Source organism: Parambassis ranga, chromosome 6 (genome assembly GCF_900634625.1).
Source record: "Parambassis ranga chromosome 6, fParRan2.1, whole genome shotgun sequence".
Classification (NCBI taxonomy): domain Eukaryota; kingdom Metazoa; phylum Chordata; class Actinopteri; family Ambassidae; genus Parambassis; species Parambassis ranga.
Genome location: NC_041027.1, coordinates 10,842,009 through 10,858,478, shown reverse-complemented (window position 1 = coordinate 10,858,478; position 16,470 = coordinate 10,842,009). Strand labels below are relative to the sequence as shown.

Here is a 16,470-nt window from a genome sequence, read left to right as displayed (position 1 = left end):
CTCCACTTCACACTGTAGTTTGATGAAGTCCCTTTAACACCAATGCTTGATGCTACAATGGTTTGAAAAGGACAGACCGAGGATGCACGTGATCAGAAAAACATGGACAAACACTCACCCCATGGCTAATTTCATGCGAGGATGCTGTAACAAGAAACGCCACTGACGAAGTAGTCAGCAGAGCGTTTCCCCACCCTGAGGCTAAGTGACACTCCTTCACAGCTGAGGCGAGCAGGGCAGAATGCTAAATGGACACTGGGAAAAGACACTTTAATGGTGTTCACGCTGTAAAAAAAAGACAAGGGCCCCATCAGAGGCCAGTGGTGAAGGAGCACAAATATGAACATTTAAAACTACACAGTCAGGTGCTGAACAGACACACAGGCTTGTACCTGGAGTCTGACATTGATAATACTCACAGCTAGTGCACTATCAAATCTGCAGAATCAGAAAACTGATGTGAGGTCTACGTCTATTGTATTGCACATACAGAGAAATGCTCATTCAAGTTTGCATATGATGATTATGAAATGTCCCTTTAAGAACCACAGTTAAAGGGAAAGCAAAAAGACAGAAGAACAGAATGAACGTTGTTGACGTGGATGTGTTCACAACGCTGCCGGAGAATTACGCTGCAGGAGCAGTGAGTGAGAACGAAGCCTAGCACGCTGTCCCGTTAAGATTTCAGTGCATTCCAGCACTGTAGTGTGTCACTTCTATACAGTCAGGGGACGTGTGGACAATATACTGATTGTAAGACGTCGAGCTCCAAATACAAACTACATTTCCCACAGTGCAACTGGACAGCAAGCCTATATAACTCCTCCCATCTATTTAAAACTCCACCCTTCTAATATGATGGACTTCTAATCTGAGCTCTGTGATAAAGCTGCCCTTTAGAGCCACAGAAGGAAGTATATGAGTTATAACCTTGATATTAACCAATACAAAATATTTCCAGTAGGGGTCACTAGTTCTGCTGGTTTCACCTATATAAAAAAAACTTTTTTTTTTAACTCACTGCTCCAAGCTGTCAGTATGCTGGTGAAGGAAATATGACAACAAACACAACAGATATTTCTCTTCAGAACTGCATCAAGAAAAGTGAATGAGAGAAAAATAATTTTACATTCATCAGGAGGTTGAAAAAAAAAAGGCCATCGAGCTAGAAGCAACTGCACTGATTACATAAGGGGCTGTGTGGCTCCCTCCTGGTGGTCTGGGGTCAATAAACTGTCACTAATCCCGCTGTTAAGACAATATTTTGTGCATGCGTATTCCTCCTCCCCCTGACAAAATGAAGACATGAGCTATGATTGAACACTCAAACTGAAATGTATCAGATGTGACAAACGTTTGTCCATCCACACACACACACATACAATGTGATTTGTCTGCAGGACTTATGATTATTTTTTGTTTTTAATAAAAAGGCAGCAGTTTTAGCTTAGATTGATCTAACAGTAAAGGCTTAGCCTAGCAGTAAAAGTAGCATTTTTCAGGACCCTTTTTTGTTTGTTTTGTAGAAGGCACACAAACTACCACAAAAGTATAGTTATAATCTTAAAATGTGCAAAAAAGCTCAGTTAACATTACTTCCTCAGTAAAAGAAAGGAAAGAAAAAGAAAACAAAAAGGTAAGTTCAGCATCTTGCTCTGTGCCGTCGAATCCTGTGAGCCTGGAGAAGAAAGAGAGTCCGTGTGTGTCGTAGCAGATATGTGCTTTTAGAACTGCTGCATTTCCTCTGTTGGCACTTAAGTTAGCATTAGTGCAGGGGCGGAGTCCACACCGCCACGCCCACATGAGGATCTCTGCTTTAATTCAAGGTGGTTCACAGAGGATGAGAATTTCCAGAGTTCATGTGGTCGCTCACAGAGCTTGGCAGACCACAATAATCTAAAATTGTTCATCAAAGAAAGCAGCACTTTTGAGTTTCTCCCTCATGTTTTCCGGCTCCAAACTTTTTTTTTACCACAGATTTTTTATTTATTCAGTAACAGCAGTTGTTGTCAAAAAAAGACTCCAGCATTGGGAGGCACATCTGGTCCTTCAGGGTCTGCCACCCACTGCATCACCCCGCCATCAGTTATTCAGATGTTGGCGAGGAGGCAGCGGTGGTTGGTGACAGCTTTGGGGTTCGGAGGGCCTGCGGGTTGACGATAACCTGGATCACAAAGTCCTTCTGGATCTTAGTGTCTTGCAGCCGCGTCTTGTCTGTGAGCAGCTTTCCGGAGAAGAACCAGCGCTGGTGGATGGCATCGATGTCCTCCTGGGCCTGCAGCTGCTTCTTCAGCTGACCTATGGTGTCAGCCATGCTGGCACTGAGACGCAGGTCCTTTCCTGTGGACAGGCGTACCTACAGATTGCAACAATCAACAAAGGTTGCATAGCAGTTGGTAGCTATGTGGTACTGATAGAGCGTTCTATGGCAACAACTCGGAGGATGTGACAGGAAGTGATACACAAGGTATTGTTGTAGCTTGGTTACTACTTACACACCATCTCAAACTTGTAATTACATAAATTGTTCCTACTCAGCACATGTTATCCTCATATGTGTATTGCCACGGTCAGAGTTTAGCTACAGTGGTCATTTAACACACAAATGAGACACCTACATCTATTAGGATTTGTTATTATTGTTGTACCTTAAGCTGGAATTCTTTCTTGGGTGCTACTGGAGGTTCAGGGCTGTCACTGGTGTCTTCGTCGCTACGCTCTGAGATGAGGTTGACAGGTGGTGCCAGGCAGTAGACGGGCAGCTGGTAGCGGTTCCCAAGTTCATCATAACACTCTGTCAGAGTACCTGCGAAAGGGATGTCAAAGAAGCGTGGCGTGGATTTATAGTCAGTGCAAACGTGTCTGTTTATGCCTGTGTATGCCGTGTGTGTTCTCTGTCCTCACCATGTGGCAGTGTGATACTGGCTCCGTCCACTATGGCCTGGGCTAGTTCATGGTCATTACACTCCAGAGCCACAGCTGCTGCTTTCAGGGCATCCCAGATCTCTTTACGGCCCTCAAAGGCTGGCGCCGTGTCCCAGAATTCATCCCGCTTGCTCCTTAGCTGGCCCTCCGTCATCGGGTAGTCGCTCTTCCACTTAGGGCGATCTTTTTTCAGAGGCTCATTACGTCCTGTGATTGGTAGAGGTGGATCTGTTATCACTGTTTGACCGATCTATGAACATATGTGATCATTTCTTAGTTTGAATCAACACGTTTTGATGAAATCAATTCAAATGAAATCAGTTCTGTACCTAAGGAAAAAAAAACTTTCTCTTAATGGTAATAAACAGAGCTGCTAGCAGGCAGAAATGCTAGCTGTTACCAGAGATAGAGAACATCCCCACCCTGACATGTCATCCGAATCTAAAATTAGGAGGTCATTCAGAGTTTGCAATATGCATGAAGCATGTGTAGCCTATATCTGTCTATGTAACCGTACCTGCGTTTCCCACCATTCAATATTAACACAAAGCACACCTGGGCCAGGAGAGCACTCAGTGGAATGGAGGGGAATACATGAAGGTCACAGAAACACAAGAGGCCAGGATCAGGACAGGTGACCCATCAATAAATATCACAATTATTTATTATACCAGTCATTGAGGGGATAATGTTCCTCAATCAGTTTAGATCCCCTAAAAAATGTTTAAACGCTGCATCAGTTTATGCAGCTGAATCTCCAGAATTATTAAACCTGCTATAGACTATATCTGCAGTGATTGTAGGAGAATGAAGTGACAACAAATGAAGAGCAGTGTAAAAGAGACAGCACACATCCAAGAGGTTGTCTTTCTTTCAAACTAATTATTTATAGTACGGGTGGCTTCGGAGGAGTAATTCGGAGGATCTGGGCTGGTGTAGGATTAGCACTAAAAGAGAATAAAAAAAATCCCACATGAAGCAAAGGGGGCTTTCTTACTAAGTAGTAATAGACATTTAGGTGATGATAGTGATATGTGAAAGATTGCTTCTCTAATTATAACACAAAACAAACAGCATATTTCCACATGGTCAGTTTACTGCACTTTAACAGAGACATTTTTTAAAAATGGATTTTTAGTGACTACTCCTTCCCCTCTTTCTGACTGACACAGTCATTTCATGATGCTGTACAGACACCACAAGCAGATGTGGGACAGCAGACACCTAAATCCTAAAAAAAGAGGAGCTAGGCAAATAAACAGAGCTAATCATAGCTTTGTCTTTGTAATTTTCTTTCTCTGTGCACTGCTGTTGTTTACATTGTGTTTTCACTCAAACTACATGCCTGAAGAGTAAAAAAGCACCGTGGTTAGAGTTCTGGAGTGGCACATATAAAAGTCATGTGTATATGTGTGGTTTTGCAAAAGCAGACAGTAACAAAGGAAAGAAATTCAAAGAATGGGCCTGCTGTACCCAAACTGACACATAAAATGAAGCATTACAGACACATGAAGCAATATCTGGGTGTTTTCATCCTTCTGGCTTCATAAAAGCCACGTGATGAGGCTACAGTGAAGCAGGCTGCATTTATGAGCGCTGTGGAAATGAGTCATACACGAGGTATGACCATCTCTGTGTTGTATTTCAGCATGCAAACAAAAAACAACACACACCCAACAGCTACAGGTGGCTGCTAAAAGCCTTGTAAAGATGTTAAACAGCCTCACACATTCTCTTCACATGAGGGAAATAAATGTCTGATTGAGAGTCTGATTCTCTAAAAACAAACACCAGTAAATGTCAGATGAACGACGGAAAGTTCGCCCCATTCTAATTGGACAGGGACTGAACCAACAAAACACACGCCGGCCATCTTATCAACACATGGGTGACGTCAGATTCCTGCAACTAAAGAGATTAAGTCAGACTCCATACAGAGTAGTATTGACCAATCCCGTGTATGTGCAGAGGTGAACAGTCTAATTGGACCTCCTTTTCACATCTGGCTGCGTGCTTGTAAGAGGGCATGTGGAGCAGAAACCATCCCGTTAGAAGAGCCCGTCAATGATACAGCAGGACAAGATGTGACCTGTTGTTTCTGAAGGAAGCCTAGATGGGAGTGTCTGTTGATACCATTCAGGGCAGGAAATTACCGTAAACCGGGGAATTCTCAGCTATGACGGCTTCACAGGCAAAAATCAAGGAAAGACAAATTATTACGAAGGTCCCACTGGCTCCTTAAAATCTATAATAGATGTTACATTAAGGATGCAGCCATGTGGACAGAAGCCAAAAAACGTCTCAGCTAGTTCCCCCTTTTCAAACAAACAAATGTGGAATCAATCTAAAAAAACCCGCCTGTCCCTTCTGGTGTAAACTGGAGGCTGTGTCTGCTGGAAAAAAAACTTTCCATCAGACACAAACAAAGAACCTGCATCTAAATGAAGAACAGACATTTAGATTCCTAAAGAGTCACTATAAAGGCAACTGAACTGCAATGACATTGTATACACTAAAAATATGCCTGAAATCTGAGCAGGCAGGCAAATCACTCTTTTAATAATTTCACCAATAAGTCAAACAATTAATCTATAATTAAGCCTGTAACGTATCTCATCATCCAATAAAAAGTAAACATTTTTATGTCACGTTATCCGACATAGAAGGTCACCGACATTCTTGTCTGGGGTTGAAACTATGCAGAAATCCACCATGTCTGCCAAATCAGCTGCACGGCGCCTTTGTGTTCAGTTTAGTCTGGTTGTAAATGTAACATTTATTCTCACTAAGTGCTGAGACAACAATGCAGATTCCATTTGTTTTTTATCAAAGACAGAATAAAATGCGGCAGATGATCAGTGTTTATCTTCAGAACAAGAATGTTATTCTCTGAGACGGTACACAACTAAATGGGACTCAACTCAAAGTCCCTGAAGGCAACATATCAGCAACCTTGATTAACCTCTGCTACTCTGCTGGCACTGAAAAGAAGCATTCACAGGGGTATCACATTAACACTTTTAGAACAGCAGTTCAGCCAACAAGCTTGCTGGGTCAGTGGCAACACTTATATTATTGTGTGGGGAAACTTGCCAGCTTTGTTTATTGGGACAATCAAAGCAGTGATAAACTTTACATGCTCTACACATAGGACAAACACATGTAAAGTGACATCAAGCTGTAGCCATAAAGCCAGCATCCTTCCCCTTTATTTGCAGTTGTGCAATTTCCCATATCAGGCCCCTTCAGTATTTGTAAGTCTACCAAATGATCACTATTGTTAATCAACATATGATATGTATGAAACACAGGAAATTGCCCCAAAAGTACCAAACAGTGAATCAAGTTCATCAAGGTTGTGAAACACAATCACAAGTTGGAACTTGAGATGTATTTTAAGTAAAATATGCCTGGAGACAGTCTAAAGCTTAATGTGTGTACAGACAGAGCAGATGTTTTTGTCATGGCATGGTTTACAACATGAACTGGCCAAAGATGTCAGAACCACATACACCAGTGGTTTAAGTGGATTTTAAACTTTTAAGGCTCAAAGAAACGCCCTGCAGTTACACTGTTTTCTCTCGCCCTCGCTCACACACACACACACACACACTTACCTCCTCTTCCACCGTTCCTGGATGAGCCTCGGCTCTGTGTGTCGTCCCAGCCGTCCCAGTATCTCCCCACACATCCTCCCATGGTTAGCGGGCTATAGATTGCGTCCTTCCACTAGCTGAACAGGGGGCCCATCACGTAGGAGGACGATGAACTAGGTCCGATGAGGAAGATGGGTCGCAGGTACAGCATTGCAAGCCTGATATGTCATCCGTAACAGCAATAATGATGAAGGCGTTAAAGAACACTGACTTACTACACGCTTACTGCTGTGACTTAAGTTTTTTTTTACCTAAAAAAAATACTGTTTTTGTTTGGTCGACCCCACAAGCGCTTGGCCCGTTCCACAGTTACAATAGCTTCATAGCCAAACCTACATTTTAAACGAACCTGCCAACAGTTTGTTTAAACTGTTAGCATATATCCTACATTACCTTTAAACATAGGTTAGTTATGCATGTTGCTGTGCAGCAGCAGCAGTAGTCCAAACAGCGCGCACCTTTCTCGCTAACAAGCTAACAGGGCCAACCAGCTAGCTAACATTAGTAAACACAAACTTCCAAGCACTCGAAATCATATTCCTGCATGACGAGTCTCTTACTAAAGCGGTAGGCGGCTACAGTTTCTCCCAGTCCAGGATACGGAGCAGTTCTTCAACTCGTGGACGCTGTCTCCAGATATGTGTTTTTTTTCCTTTAAATCCCCAAACCTTACTTCCCTCTCTGCTGGTGAAAGGTGACTAGCGACGGGGAGCTAGCGCCGCCGAACTTTTTTTTTACGTCTTTACGTAAGCACGCATGCCATGCAGGTGCTAGTTTAAGGACAGCAAAAAAGATCATCATTCTTTCCGACGTAAAAAAAAAACTATTATATGAAGGTGATATTAAGCCATTTGAAACTAATATCAGTAAAAAAAACACAATGTTGTTCGCCCCAATTGAAAAAAGACTCTGTTTGTATCACGTGTATCACAAAAAAATCCACTTTTTCTGTTACTGCTCTATAGTGTCTAGGAATTCGGATAGTCCATGAATGCATCACCAAAAAATAAAAAATACATTGCTCGTTTCCTTTGAAAATTCGACATGCTTGTATTTTAAGTGACGTGCACACTTGCTAATTGTTCATTTTACGGTGTCTTTTTACTAGTTAATTATCATTTTTATACATTTGAATGCTGAATTAGCGAGTTTTGCGGTTCATTCTAAACTTTTCGCGCATGCGTAGTTTTAGTGGAGTTACAGGGGACACGATGGCTGAGGACAGTACCTTGGTGCTGTCTCTGGTGGAGGAATTTGTCTCCGGATTACAGGACAGTAAGGCCAAAGATGCAGCAAAAGGTAAATCGGTGTTTATCGCGTGTTGCTCGACACATTTATAAAAGATATCCCTTGAAAAGACGACGCTGTGAGGCTGTTGTGCAGCGCTTCAATGATGCGCACAACGGCATGATGGTGAACTAGCTAACTTAGCGCCACAACATCCTGTCTGTGCAGAGCAACAACCACATGATACAGCAACAATTACGCAGTGACAGCGTAACAGCGCACATTTATCATAATGAGAGCGTTGCATTGTGCTGTCATTCTGCTAGAATAAAATGCTAGTAAGTTGTTTTGTAACCGCATGCTGCTTGCTAGCTGCTGTGTTTGTAGCCATATGAACCCTGTAGCATTACCTTTGAACTCTTGTTAGTTAATCTGTAGTTAACTAGTGGACATAACCTGATTATGTATGTTTGTTTATTGAAGCTATAGTTCAATAAACTTGTTTTTCAGGTGTCAAAGATGGACAGTTTACTATACTGCAGTTGGTGGAAGCACTTGGGTAAGCTGATGTTCTAATAACAATGTAAACAAAACAAAAGTATGAAACTGTAAATACATGTATATCTCCTATATTCAATATATTTCTACTTTTATTTCCCTTCCTAGACTCAGTCTGACCAGCTCTCAGCCCCAAACCCGAGCCAGAGGGGTCCAGCTTCTCTCTGAAGTTTTACAGGAGATTTACGGAGAGCTTGCAGAGAGAGAAGGTACGCCTTCCATAAACTCTATTGACAGTCAAATTAAAAAATGCATCTAAATAAGTTGTGCCTATTTTCCCATAGTGGAATTGCTCATTGCCTTCTACGAAAACCGTCTGAAGGACCATTATGTCATCACGCCTCCTGTGTTACAGGGGCTCAGAGCACTGGTGAGTCTGTGATCCGTTTGTTTTTTGCTCAGCATGTTTGTGTTTTGAGACATTTGACAGCAGCGATTGACAGATTTTGTGTGTGTTTTTCAGACCAAATGTGCAGCTTTGCCTCCTGGCTCAGCAGTGTCCATGCTGAGGTCTTTGTTCCAGGATGTACATGTACAGGTGAGATTATCAGGCTGGATTTAAGTGTAATATCACCTCAGATCTCAGCTTCAGTTTTTAGTGTAAATAGTGACAGTAAATTGCACAACAGCATTGTCTTTGTAGGCATTGATATATGTGCCAATCCACACATCATTGGGCCACACTTATGATGATGATGATCTTGTTTTCTCTGTACTTCCTCTTTTATTAAGCATGTAGTGTAGGTAAAGCTGTCTAGGGTTGGGCGATATTGGCAAAAAAATTAATCATGATTAATTGTGGCATTTAGCCAATAACGATTAATTGGTGACAATTGCACTTACATGTTTTTGACTCTAAATCACCACATTGTTCTAAAATGATACAGACGAATCATCATTCAAGTTAACTCCTTCATTCTAACAGGTTAAGCTGGTAAGTAGTGATTAGGCACCAACCAGCCATGTTTGAAATATGTATTGATAACAGATGCACAAACTGCTTCAAAATAATAATGAAGCAAACATTTAGTAACTTTGTCCTTCAAATGTTCTTATCTTAAGGTCACAGAGCAGTTCAGCATATCAACATTAAAATTAAACAGGACAAATACGTTCAGAAAAGTCACATCAGTGATTATTTCAAGTTAAAAAAATGTGTCTGTGCAAATTAACCTGTGACTGGAATATGTCGCACACTAGTGCATGTTTTCACTCATACTGTAGAACAGCAGCAGAAAAAACATGACAAACAAACCAGACAATTCCACATTTAAATGTATGTCTGTGCAAATCAACATGCCTTATGTTCTTCCAGTGCTTAGTTTGGTCGTAAGGAGCACAAAGACTAAACGTACCGCGGATTCTCGGCTGAGTGGAATTCTTTCCTATATCTGCTGGAGGAGACTTCGCTGTTGTAATGTTTTCCTATCTTGCTGTGGAGTCCTTAAATAAAAATCGGGAGGCAGCTTCTCCAGTCGCAGTTTATTGTTTTAATAACAACAAACATCCAGTTACTATGGCAACAACCAACACTCCACGCTTCACACCTAATGCATGTCTGATATGCTTGCGCGCACTATATACTACAGCTGTAGCCGGCGTTGTGTCCTCATTGCGCTTTCTTCGGCGTTCTTCGTACTCCGGCCTATGGTGACAGACGTTGAACCTCTGTTAGGAACGTGCTGCTATTGTTATCGTGGGCTCACATGTGTGCGCTTGCGGGTGATGGTGAGAGTACGTCGCACACAAAAATGCGTCATCATGACGAGGCACTAATTACCGTAATCGATAAGTGGCAAATATTAATCTGTGACAGTTTTTCTGACGAATAATTGCACATGATACGATTTTGCACAAGCCTAAAGCTGTCTCACACAGATGCTTTGCCATTGGTTGTCCATATGATCTGTTTTTCCTTCCAGTCTCTGATGCTGGCAGAGAGAGCGTGCGTCTACAACATGCTCATTAACCTCATGGAGACCAGAGAGTCAGGTAAGAGGATGATAGGCAGGTTTGAATGAGCTTCATAAGGAGCACGGTTCATTTGTACCCTAATTAAAAGAAAATGAAGTAAATGAGTGATTTGTGTAATTTTACCCACATGGCTGTTGTTCAAACATAAGAATTTAACCTGTAAAACTTCTCTCTCACAGAACTGAAGGGTCTGGGAGCTGACTTTGTGTTTGGTTTTGTCCAATCAATGGATGGAGAGAGGGATCCCCGCAACCTTCTGTTAGCCTTCCAGATTGCCAAAAACATCATTCACAGAGGATACGATCTAGGTGAGAGCACATACAGCGTCTCCTCTTTCCTCTCTGACATTTTTTCTTAGCATAACTTGTATATCTATTGTACTGCATGCTACTTTCTTCAGGTAAATTCACGGAGGAGCTGTTCGAAGTGACGTCCTGCTATTTCCCCATCGACTTCACCCCGGTGAGTCTGTGTTTATGCAGCTGGTTCAGATTCACTGTGACTGATGAAAGTAGAGGAGAGTGAAGCAGACAGAAATGTCATCACAAACTTCCTGTGACCTCAGACAAACTCTGTAGAAAACAGTGATCGCCTCCCTGTCTGCACATGTGCAGTTTGTATGTAGTCACAGAGGATTACAGCTCTGGAGAGAAGCATTTTATATGATCCAGCTGCTCCAAAACATCACAAATTCTCACCACTTAAAATGTTCATCTTGTGTTTTTGAATCTTGTTTTTGAATCATATGCCATGTTGGTTATTTCTCGACCTCTTTACCTGCTTTTTCCCTCTTCCCTCAATGTCTTGTCACCCACCCCAGCCTTCCAATGACCCCCACGGCATCACCAGAGAAGATCTGATTCTGGCGCTCAGGGCCGTCCTCACCGGGACTCCCAAATTTGCAGAGGTAGGAAAACATTGATTTTGGAACTTCCTGAGAAGACTTCGCTGACAGGCTCTGCTCTAAAGTTCACGGCACTCTTACAGTTCCTGTTACCGCTCATCATTGAGAAGCTGGACTCGGACGTACCCAGTGCGAAGCTCGACTCACTGCAGACTCTGGTGAGACAGCTTTAAAAAGCAGCCTTCCTATAAATTTGCCAGCTTGTAAAACTGCAGTGGGGTCATATAATCACTGTATACAACTTCTTATTTGTCAGACTGCTTGTGTGTCACAATATGAACACAAGGACTTGGCTGAATTCCTCGAGGGACTGTGGGCGTCACTGCGCAGAGAGGTTTGGAACAAATTCATAAATGTGTTTGATGTTAACAAAACTTTTAATGTTTTTTGTGGAGATTTAGAACAGATGCTTGTTTTAATCAGCATCTCTGTTCTTTCACTGTAGGTGTTTCAGACATCCAGTGAGAAGATTGAGTCTGCAGGCCTCACCACTCTCACCGCGCTCACTTCCTGTTTGTCTCGCTCAGTCCTCACCTCTGAGTCTGAGGACTCCCTCAGCAACTTCCTGGATCTTATTCTCAAAGGTGAAATGTAGTTTTATGCAGAATCCAAAACAATAAATGTGATAAGTCTGTCTTTGTTTCTAACTGAATGTGTGATGTGGTTCCAGACTGCAAGCATCACCTGTGTGAGCCAGACTTGAAGCTTGTGTGGCCCAGCGCAAAGCTGCTTCAGGCCGCTTGCAGCGCCTCCATGAGGGCAAGCCACATCATAACTGCTGCTGTGATGCCTTCTCTAGTTGAGCAGTATACCAACAGAACACAGGTATCATGTGGCATCCAGTGGCTGTTTCGTGGATAGAGATTTATTGATAATCATAACGCTTCTCTCTCTGAGCAGTGTTCCCACAGACGGACTTTACTGGAGGTGGTGCAGCGTTTCATCCAGTCAGTAACAACCTGCCAGTCAGACAGTGGTGAGCTAACCTAAAAAGAAAGTTTACGTCCCCTTTGTTACACACTCTTCACTACAATTTATGTGTGTGTGTGTGTTTTTTTGTGGCTGTGCATCCCTCCACTGCAGAACAGAGTGTGTTTTCAGCCTTCCGAGAGCCTCTGTGCAGCATGGTGTTCTCAGCTCTGTCTGAGAGTAATTCCAGTCTGCAGATCACAGCCACCTCAGTGCTCACCTCATTGGCACAACAAGCAGGTGAGATGCAATAACCTCCTGTACACCCTAAAAGACAGAGTCAGATTTTGTGTTATGCTCAGATGAATGTTCTCTCTCTCTCTCTCTTATGTAGGCCTGCTGTCAGACTCTGATATTGAGCTTGCTGTGGATCATATGATCAGACTGCTCTTGACTGAGGAGGATGAGAGAGTCAGGTGGACATGCTTGCTTTGGTCTCTGTGATTGCTTGTGTATTTAGTTTTATTAGTTGAACTAAACACAAGTTGTGTGTTTCTGACTTCAGTATTGCAGTGATTGATTGTGCCGGAGCCTTAGCAGAGCTGCACCCTGCAGTCTTCATCGCTAAACTCATCCCAAGGCTAAAAAGGGAAATGTTTTCCGGTAATAATCATCGTCATTAAAAATCTGATAATTAGTGATTTTATTCTACATTAATATATCTGAATAAAAAACCTCTTTCAGAGCCCATGGATCGAGACAATAGAGAAGCTTCTGAGTTACATTCCCATCAAGCAGTGCGTCAGCGGTGTCTGTCTGTCTTGGCTGCCATCTCCTCCCAGCCCAGTGTCGTCCAGGAGAGCACACCTGTCCTGCTGGAGGTGCTTAGTTCAGCACACACAGGTAATCAGCCTGACTTGAGACCGATCTTCCCACCAAAATAGCATCAAACAAAGGACACAGTATTGTCTTGTTAACTTCAGGTGGTGGTCTTTTTTCGGTGGATGAGGTGGTTTCGGCATGCCAAAGCCTTCAGAAGATAGCGAAGCAGGCGCAGGACACGGAGGAGACAGGACGATGCTTCCATGATGTCATCATCCCGCGCCTGCTGTCTCTGGCGCTGCAGGCAGCGCTGCAGGGTGAGCAATGATCAGCTCTCCTCACTACCAATAAAACATCGGTGAAACATTTATTTATGAGGCCTCCTGTTGAATGTTTTTCAGACGAGGGGGCGTCTGGTGGGCGTAGTCCTCTGGTAGAGGAGGTGATTCTGTCTGCTATGGTTCCTGTCATCAGTACTGCCTGCTCCAGGCTGCAGCCCACGTAAGTACAGGTTTGACTAGTCTGATAACTGATCTAAATACTAAAAATACACCGGAAGATACTTTTTTCCGTTCTGTCACACTTCTTTTGTCAGTCTCTGAGATTTGTATGCACAGTGCACTTCTTTCATGAAGGTTGTGGTTTCCTTTTGGGTGTTTTGTGGCATCAGGTTGGCAGGACAGACTGCATCAAGGGCTGTGTCTCTCTTCCTGGATGGCGACGTGTCCTTTTTGCCCGACAACTCCTTCCCTTCACATATTCAGCTGCTCAAGGTGTGAACTTGTGTGTATGTTTGAGATGCATCTATTTATTTGCACCACTGTGGACGCTGAGACATGTGTAATTTTCCCAGAAGCAGCAGGGGGATTCATGGAGCCAGTCTCAGATGGTTTGCCTACTCATTGGCTGTGTATGTTCACTACCTCGCAGTGTAAGTTTCAACTTAAACGCCTAAATAAATCTACTAAAACTCTAGATGCTTTGTTGTAAAAAAGTGCTGGGTGTTGTCCAGGTGGAGGTGCCGCAGATAGACCGGCTGCTGTCAGAGCTGGAGGACATGAGCTACACCTGCAGCCACCCGCTCTCATACACCTCTGCTGCTAAGTGCTTTGCTGGCCTGATCAACAAGAGACCACAGGGTCAGTCTGTGCTTTGATGCTCATCAGAAAGCCAGTTGTAATGTGTAGCTACTTAAAAGCTGCTGTGATGTTTTTACTTCTTCTTCAGGCGATTCTTTTGACGACCTGATTCAGAGGACAATGAAGAGAGTGTTCAGCACGTTGGACTCTAATTCCTCCTCTGTACGCATTCAGGCCTTCACACTTATGATCTGGGTACGAGTCAGTCTGTTTCAGCATCACTTGCTTTACTAATAACTGTCTTATTGAGGTATGAAGCTGAAGTTGGTTTTTGTCTCCAGGTTGCCAAGGCTCTTCTCCTCAGATACCACCCTCTGTGCACAGCACTGACTGACAAGGTAGCACAGCTGTTGTCATATTTCAGTGTTGGATGGAATCTTTCCAGACTTCTTTTTTCATGTTGTCTCTCACTCTCTTTTAGCTCTTCTCCCTGCTCGATGATAGCGATCTGGGTCCGATGGCTGCCGACAGCTTCTCCCTCCTGATGAACGACTCGGCTGACGTCCTGAACCGCGGCTGCCACGCTGACGTGCGCATCATGTACCGCCAGCGCTTCTTCAGCGAGAATTCAGCCAAGTTGGTCCAAGGCTTCAACACTGCACCGCAAGGTAGCACATGACAGTACCCTGGTCTAGATTTCGCAAGGCCACGTATCAAATTTCAACCTTTAAGTGTATTTTCATTTATCGTCTGTGTCTCCTTCAGAGAAGAAGTCAAACTACCTTAAGGCTCTCTCCAACATAGTTAATAAGCTGCCCAAGCAGGTTCAAGTCACTGAACTTCCAGCTGTAAGCGAGCTATTTTCTACAACAATAACCAAAAGGATTTTAAACTATGTTGAGGAGTAATGGAACGTCTTTTGTTCCTGTCCAGCTCCTCTCTCTGCTGCTGGAGGCCTTGTCGTGTCCCGATCAGGGCGTCCAGCTTTCCACTCTGTCCTGTCTGGAGCCTGTCCTCATCAACCCACCACCAGCTCTCATACAGCAGCTTGAGGCTTTGGTCAGCAGGCTGCTGGCTCTCATCACCAGTCCAGCCATGGTTAGTGAGGCAGCTCAGAGATAGAAGGAGGGGGGAAATGCACAGTATACCAAGATATTGCTTAATTCTGGTGGAGCTGTTCATTACAATATATACACCATCTTTCTTTCTTGCACAGAGTGTCCGGATCGCCTCATTGCGGTGTATCCATGCCCTTTCACTTTTCCCTGTACATGAGGTAAAACACTAAAAAATGTCAGACTGAACTTTTCAACCTACACCCTCCTTTTCTTTTTGACCGTAATAAATATTTTTCTTAATATCTGTGATCTAGGTGTTGCCGTTTCGGGCCCGAGTGCTGAAAGCGATGGCTCAGCCTCTGGATGACAAGAAGAGACTTGTGAGGAACGAGGCAGTAAAGGCTAGAGGAGAGTGGTAAGAATCAGCTATTACTATTTAAGACGGCATGAAAAGTTCAACCTTGCTCACACGCTTCTTATTTAACAGGTTCCTCTTAGGAAGTCCAGGGGGAAGGTGATTTTCAAACACAACCCCATTCAGAGGCTCTCCAGGACCACGTATCAAAGCTGTACAGTCCACTCAACAGCCCCCTCTCCTCGGGTAAACTGAGCAGTCAACCCGCTCCCTCTGAACGCGCCAACATCCTGCTTCATCCTCCATCTTCTTTCCCTTTATACTAAAATGTTTTTGTTGTTACTGTCTTAACTTTTCATGAACGCACAAGCGTATGAATGACACACACATACCTGACTGTGGTTAAAAGAATGAAGTGACTGCTGCGTTATTATGCAACACATATCATGGATTTTTCCTTCTCTCTACATATGTGAGCAAAGTTTTTTTCATAGGTGACTATTTAAATTGGATCAACACAATAAATAGCTGTGAGTGTGGCAGTTGTTATATGATGAGAGAAAGTTAACGCAGAGCATACTTTGTATTGATCTCCACTGCATATACAGATGTAGCCAAATGAGAGCAGCACTGAAGCCCGCAGACACTGACAGCCTCTTCTCACCTGATGAATGTGGATGTGCCAACTGTCCTCTGCTCACAGAGTGACATGTATCAAGCTCTTCTATCCGACACGAGTGAAATTTTAAGATGCATTTTACATAATTCGATATCTATGTTGAGGTTAATGTTCAAAGATTTACGTATTGTGGACAGTGTGTCGAGTGTTTGCCATGTACTCATCATTGCAGTAAGGTCAACTGACAGGACCTCGCATCTACTTATGCCAAGGAAATAAGACGATATTTAACACGTCCATCTTAAAATGTCAATAAAACGTTTCTTTGTAATTTACGCAAAAAAAGATCTTGATGTCATTTTTAAAAACATTGTAAAAAGTATT

The 16,470-nt window shown here is 43.2% G+C and overlaps 2 protein-coding genes across 2 annotated transcripts; one reads left to right on the top strand and one right to left on the bottom strand.

Moving 5' to 3' along the window:
- Positions 1-251: 251 nt before the first annotated feature.
- ubtd1b (ubiquitin domain containing 1b) lies at positions 252-7,297 on the bottom strand. The gene is made up of 5 exons (XM_028407976.1): positions 7,142-7,297; positions 6,543-6,739; positions 2,905-3,132; positions 2,649-2,806; positions 252-2,356 (listed from the first exon to the last, which is right to left on the bottom strand). The coding sequence occupies exons 2-5, from the start codon at positions 6,622-6,624 to the stop codon at positions 2,087-2,089; spliced, it is 738 nt and encodes a 245-aa protein (XP_028263777.1). The 5' UTR covers positions 6,625-6,739; positions 7,142-7,297; the 3' UTR covers positions 252-2,086.
- Positions 7,298-7,783: 486 nt separating this feature from the next.
- On the top strand, positions 7,784-16,431 carry mms19 (MMS19 homolog, cytosolic iron-sulfur assembly component). The gene is made up of 31 exons (XM_028407802.1): positions 7,784-7,880; positions 8,319-8,367; positions 8,475-8,575; positions 8,651-8,736; positions 8,830-8,904; positions 10,289-10,358; positions 10,520-10,648; positions 10,741-10,802; positions 11,161-11,247; positions 11,328-11,402; positions 11,501-11,578; positions 11,690-11,828; positions 11,915-12,069; positions 12,145-12,220; positions 12,328-12,453; positions 12,548-12,629; positions 12,719-12,816; positions 12,898-13,056; positions 13,137-13,292; positions 13,377-13,476; positions 13,646-13,748; positions 13,829-13,906; positions 13,988-14,114; positions 14,203-14,309; positions 14,396-14,452; positions 14,536-14,722; positions 14,820-14,902; positions 14,988-15,152; positions 15,271-15,330; positions 15,427-15,527; positions 15,600-16,431. The coding sequence occupies exons 1-31, from the start codon at positions 7,793-7,795 to the stop codon at positions 15,628-15,630; spliced, it is 3,090 nt and encodes a 1,029-aa protein (XP_028263603.1). The 5' UTR covers positions 7,784-7,792; the 3' UTR covers positions 15,631-16,431.
- Positions 16,432-16,470: the final 39 nt, after the last annotated feature.

What these genes read in the sequence shown, in the direction of transcription:
- ubtd1b (XM_028407976.1), bottom strand. Translation starts at nt 6,624, where the DNA reads ATGGGAGGATGTGTGGGGAGATACTGGGACGGCTGGGACGACACACAG. An exon ending in CAGTATCACACTGCCACATG is followed by an intron (nt 2,807 to 2,904) that starts GTGAGGACAGAG and finishes TCCCTTTCGCAG; the next exon opens with GTACTCTGACAGAGTGTTAT. An exon ending in AGAAAGAATTCCAGCTTAAG is followed by an intron (nt 2,357 to 2,648) that starts GTACAACAATAA and finishes TGCAATCTGTAG; the next exon opens with GTACGCCTGTCCACAGGAAA.
- mms19 (XM_028407802.1), top strand. Translation starts at nt 7,793, where the DNA reads ATGGCTGAGGACAGTACCTTGGTGCTGTCTCTGGTGGAGGAATTTGTC. An exon ending in CCTTCACACTTATGATCTGG is followed by an intron (nt 14,310 to 14,395) that starts GTACGAGTCAGT and finishes TTTTGTCTCCAG; the next exon opens with GTTGCCAAGGCTCTTCTCCT. An exon ending in CACTTTTCCCTGTACATGAG is followed by an intron (nt 15,331 to 15,426) that starts GTAAAACACTAA and finishes TCTGTGATCTAG; the next exon opens with GTGTTGCCGTTTCGGGCCCG.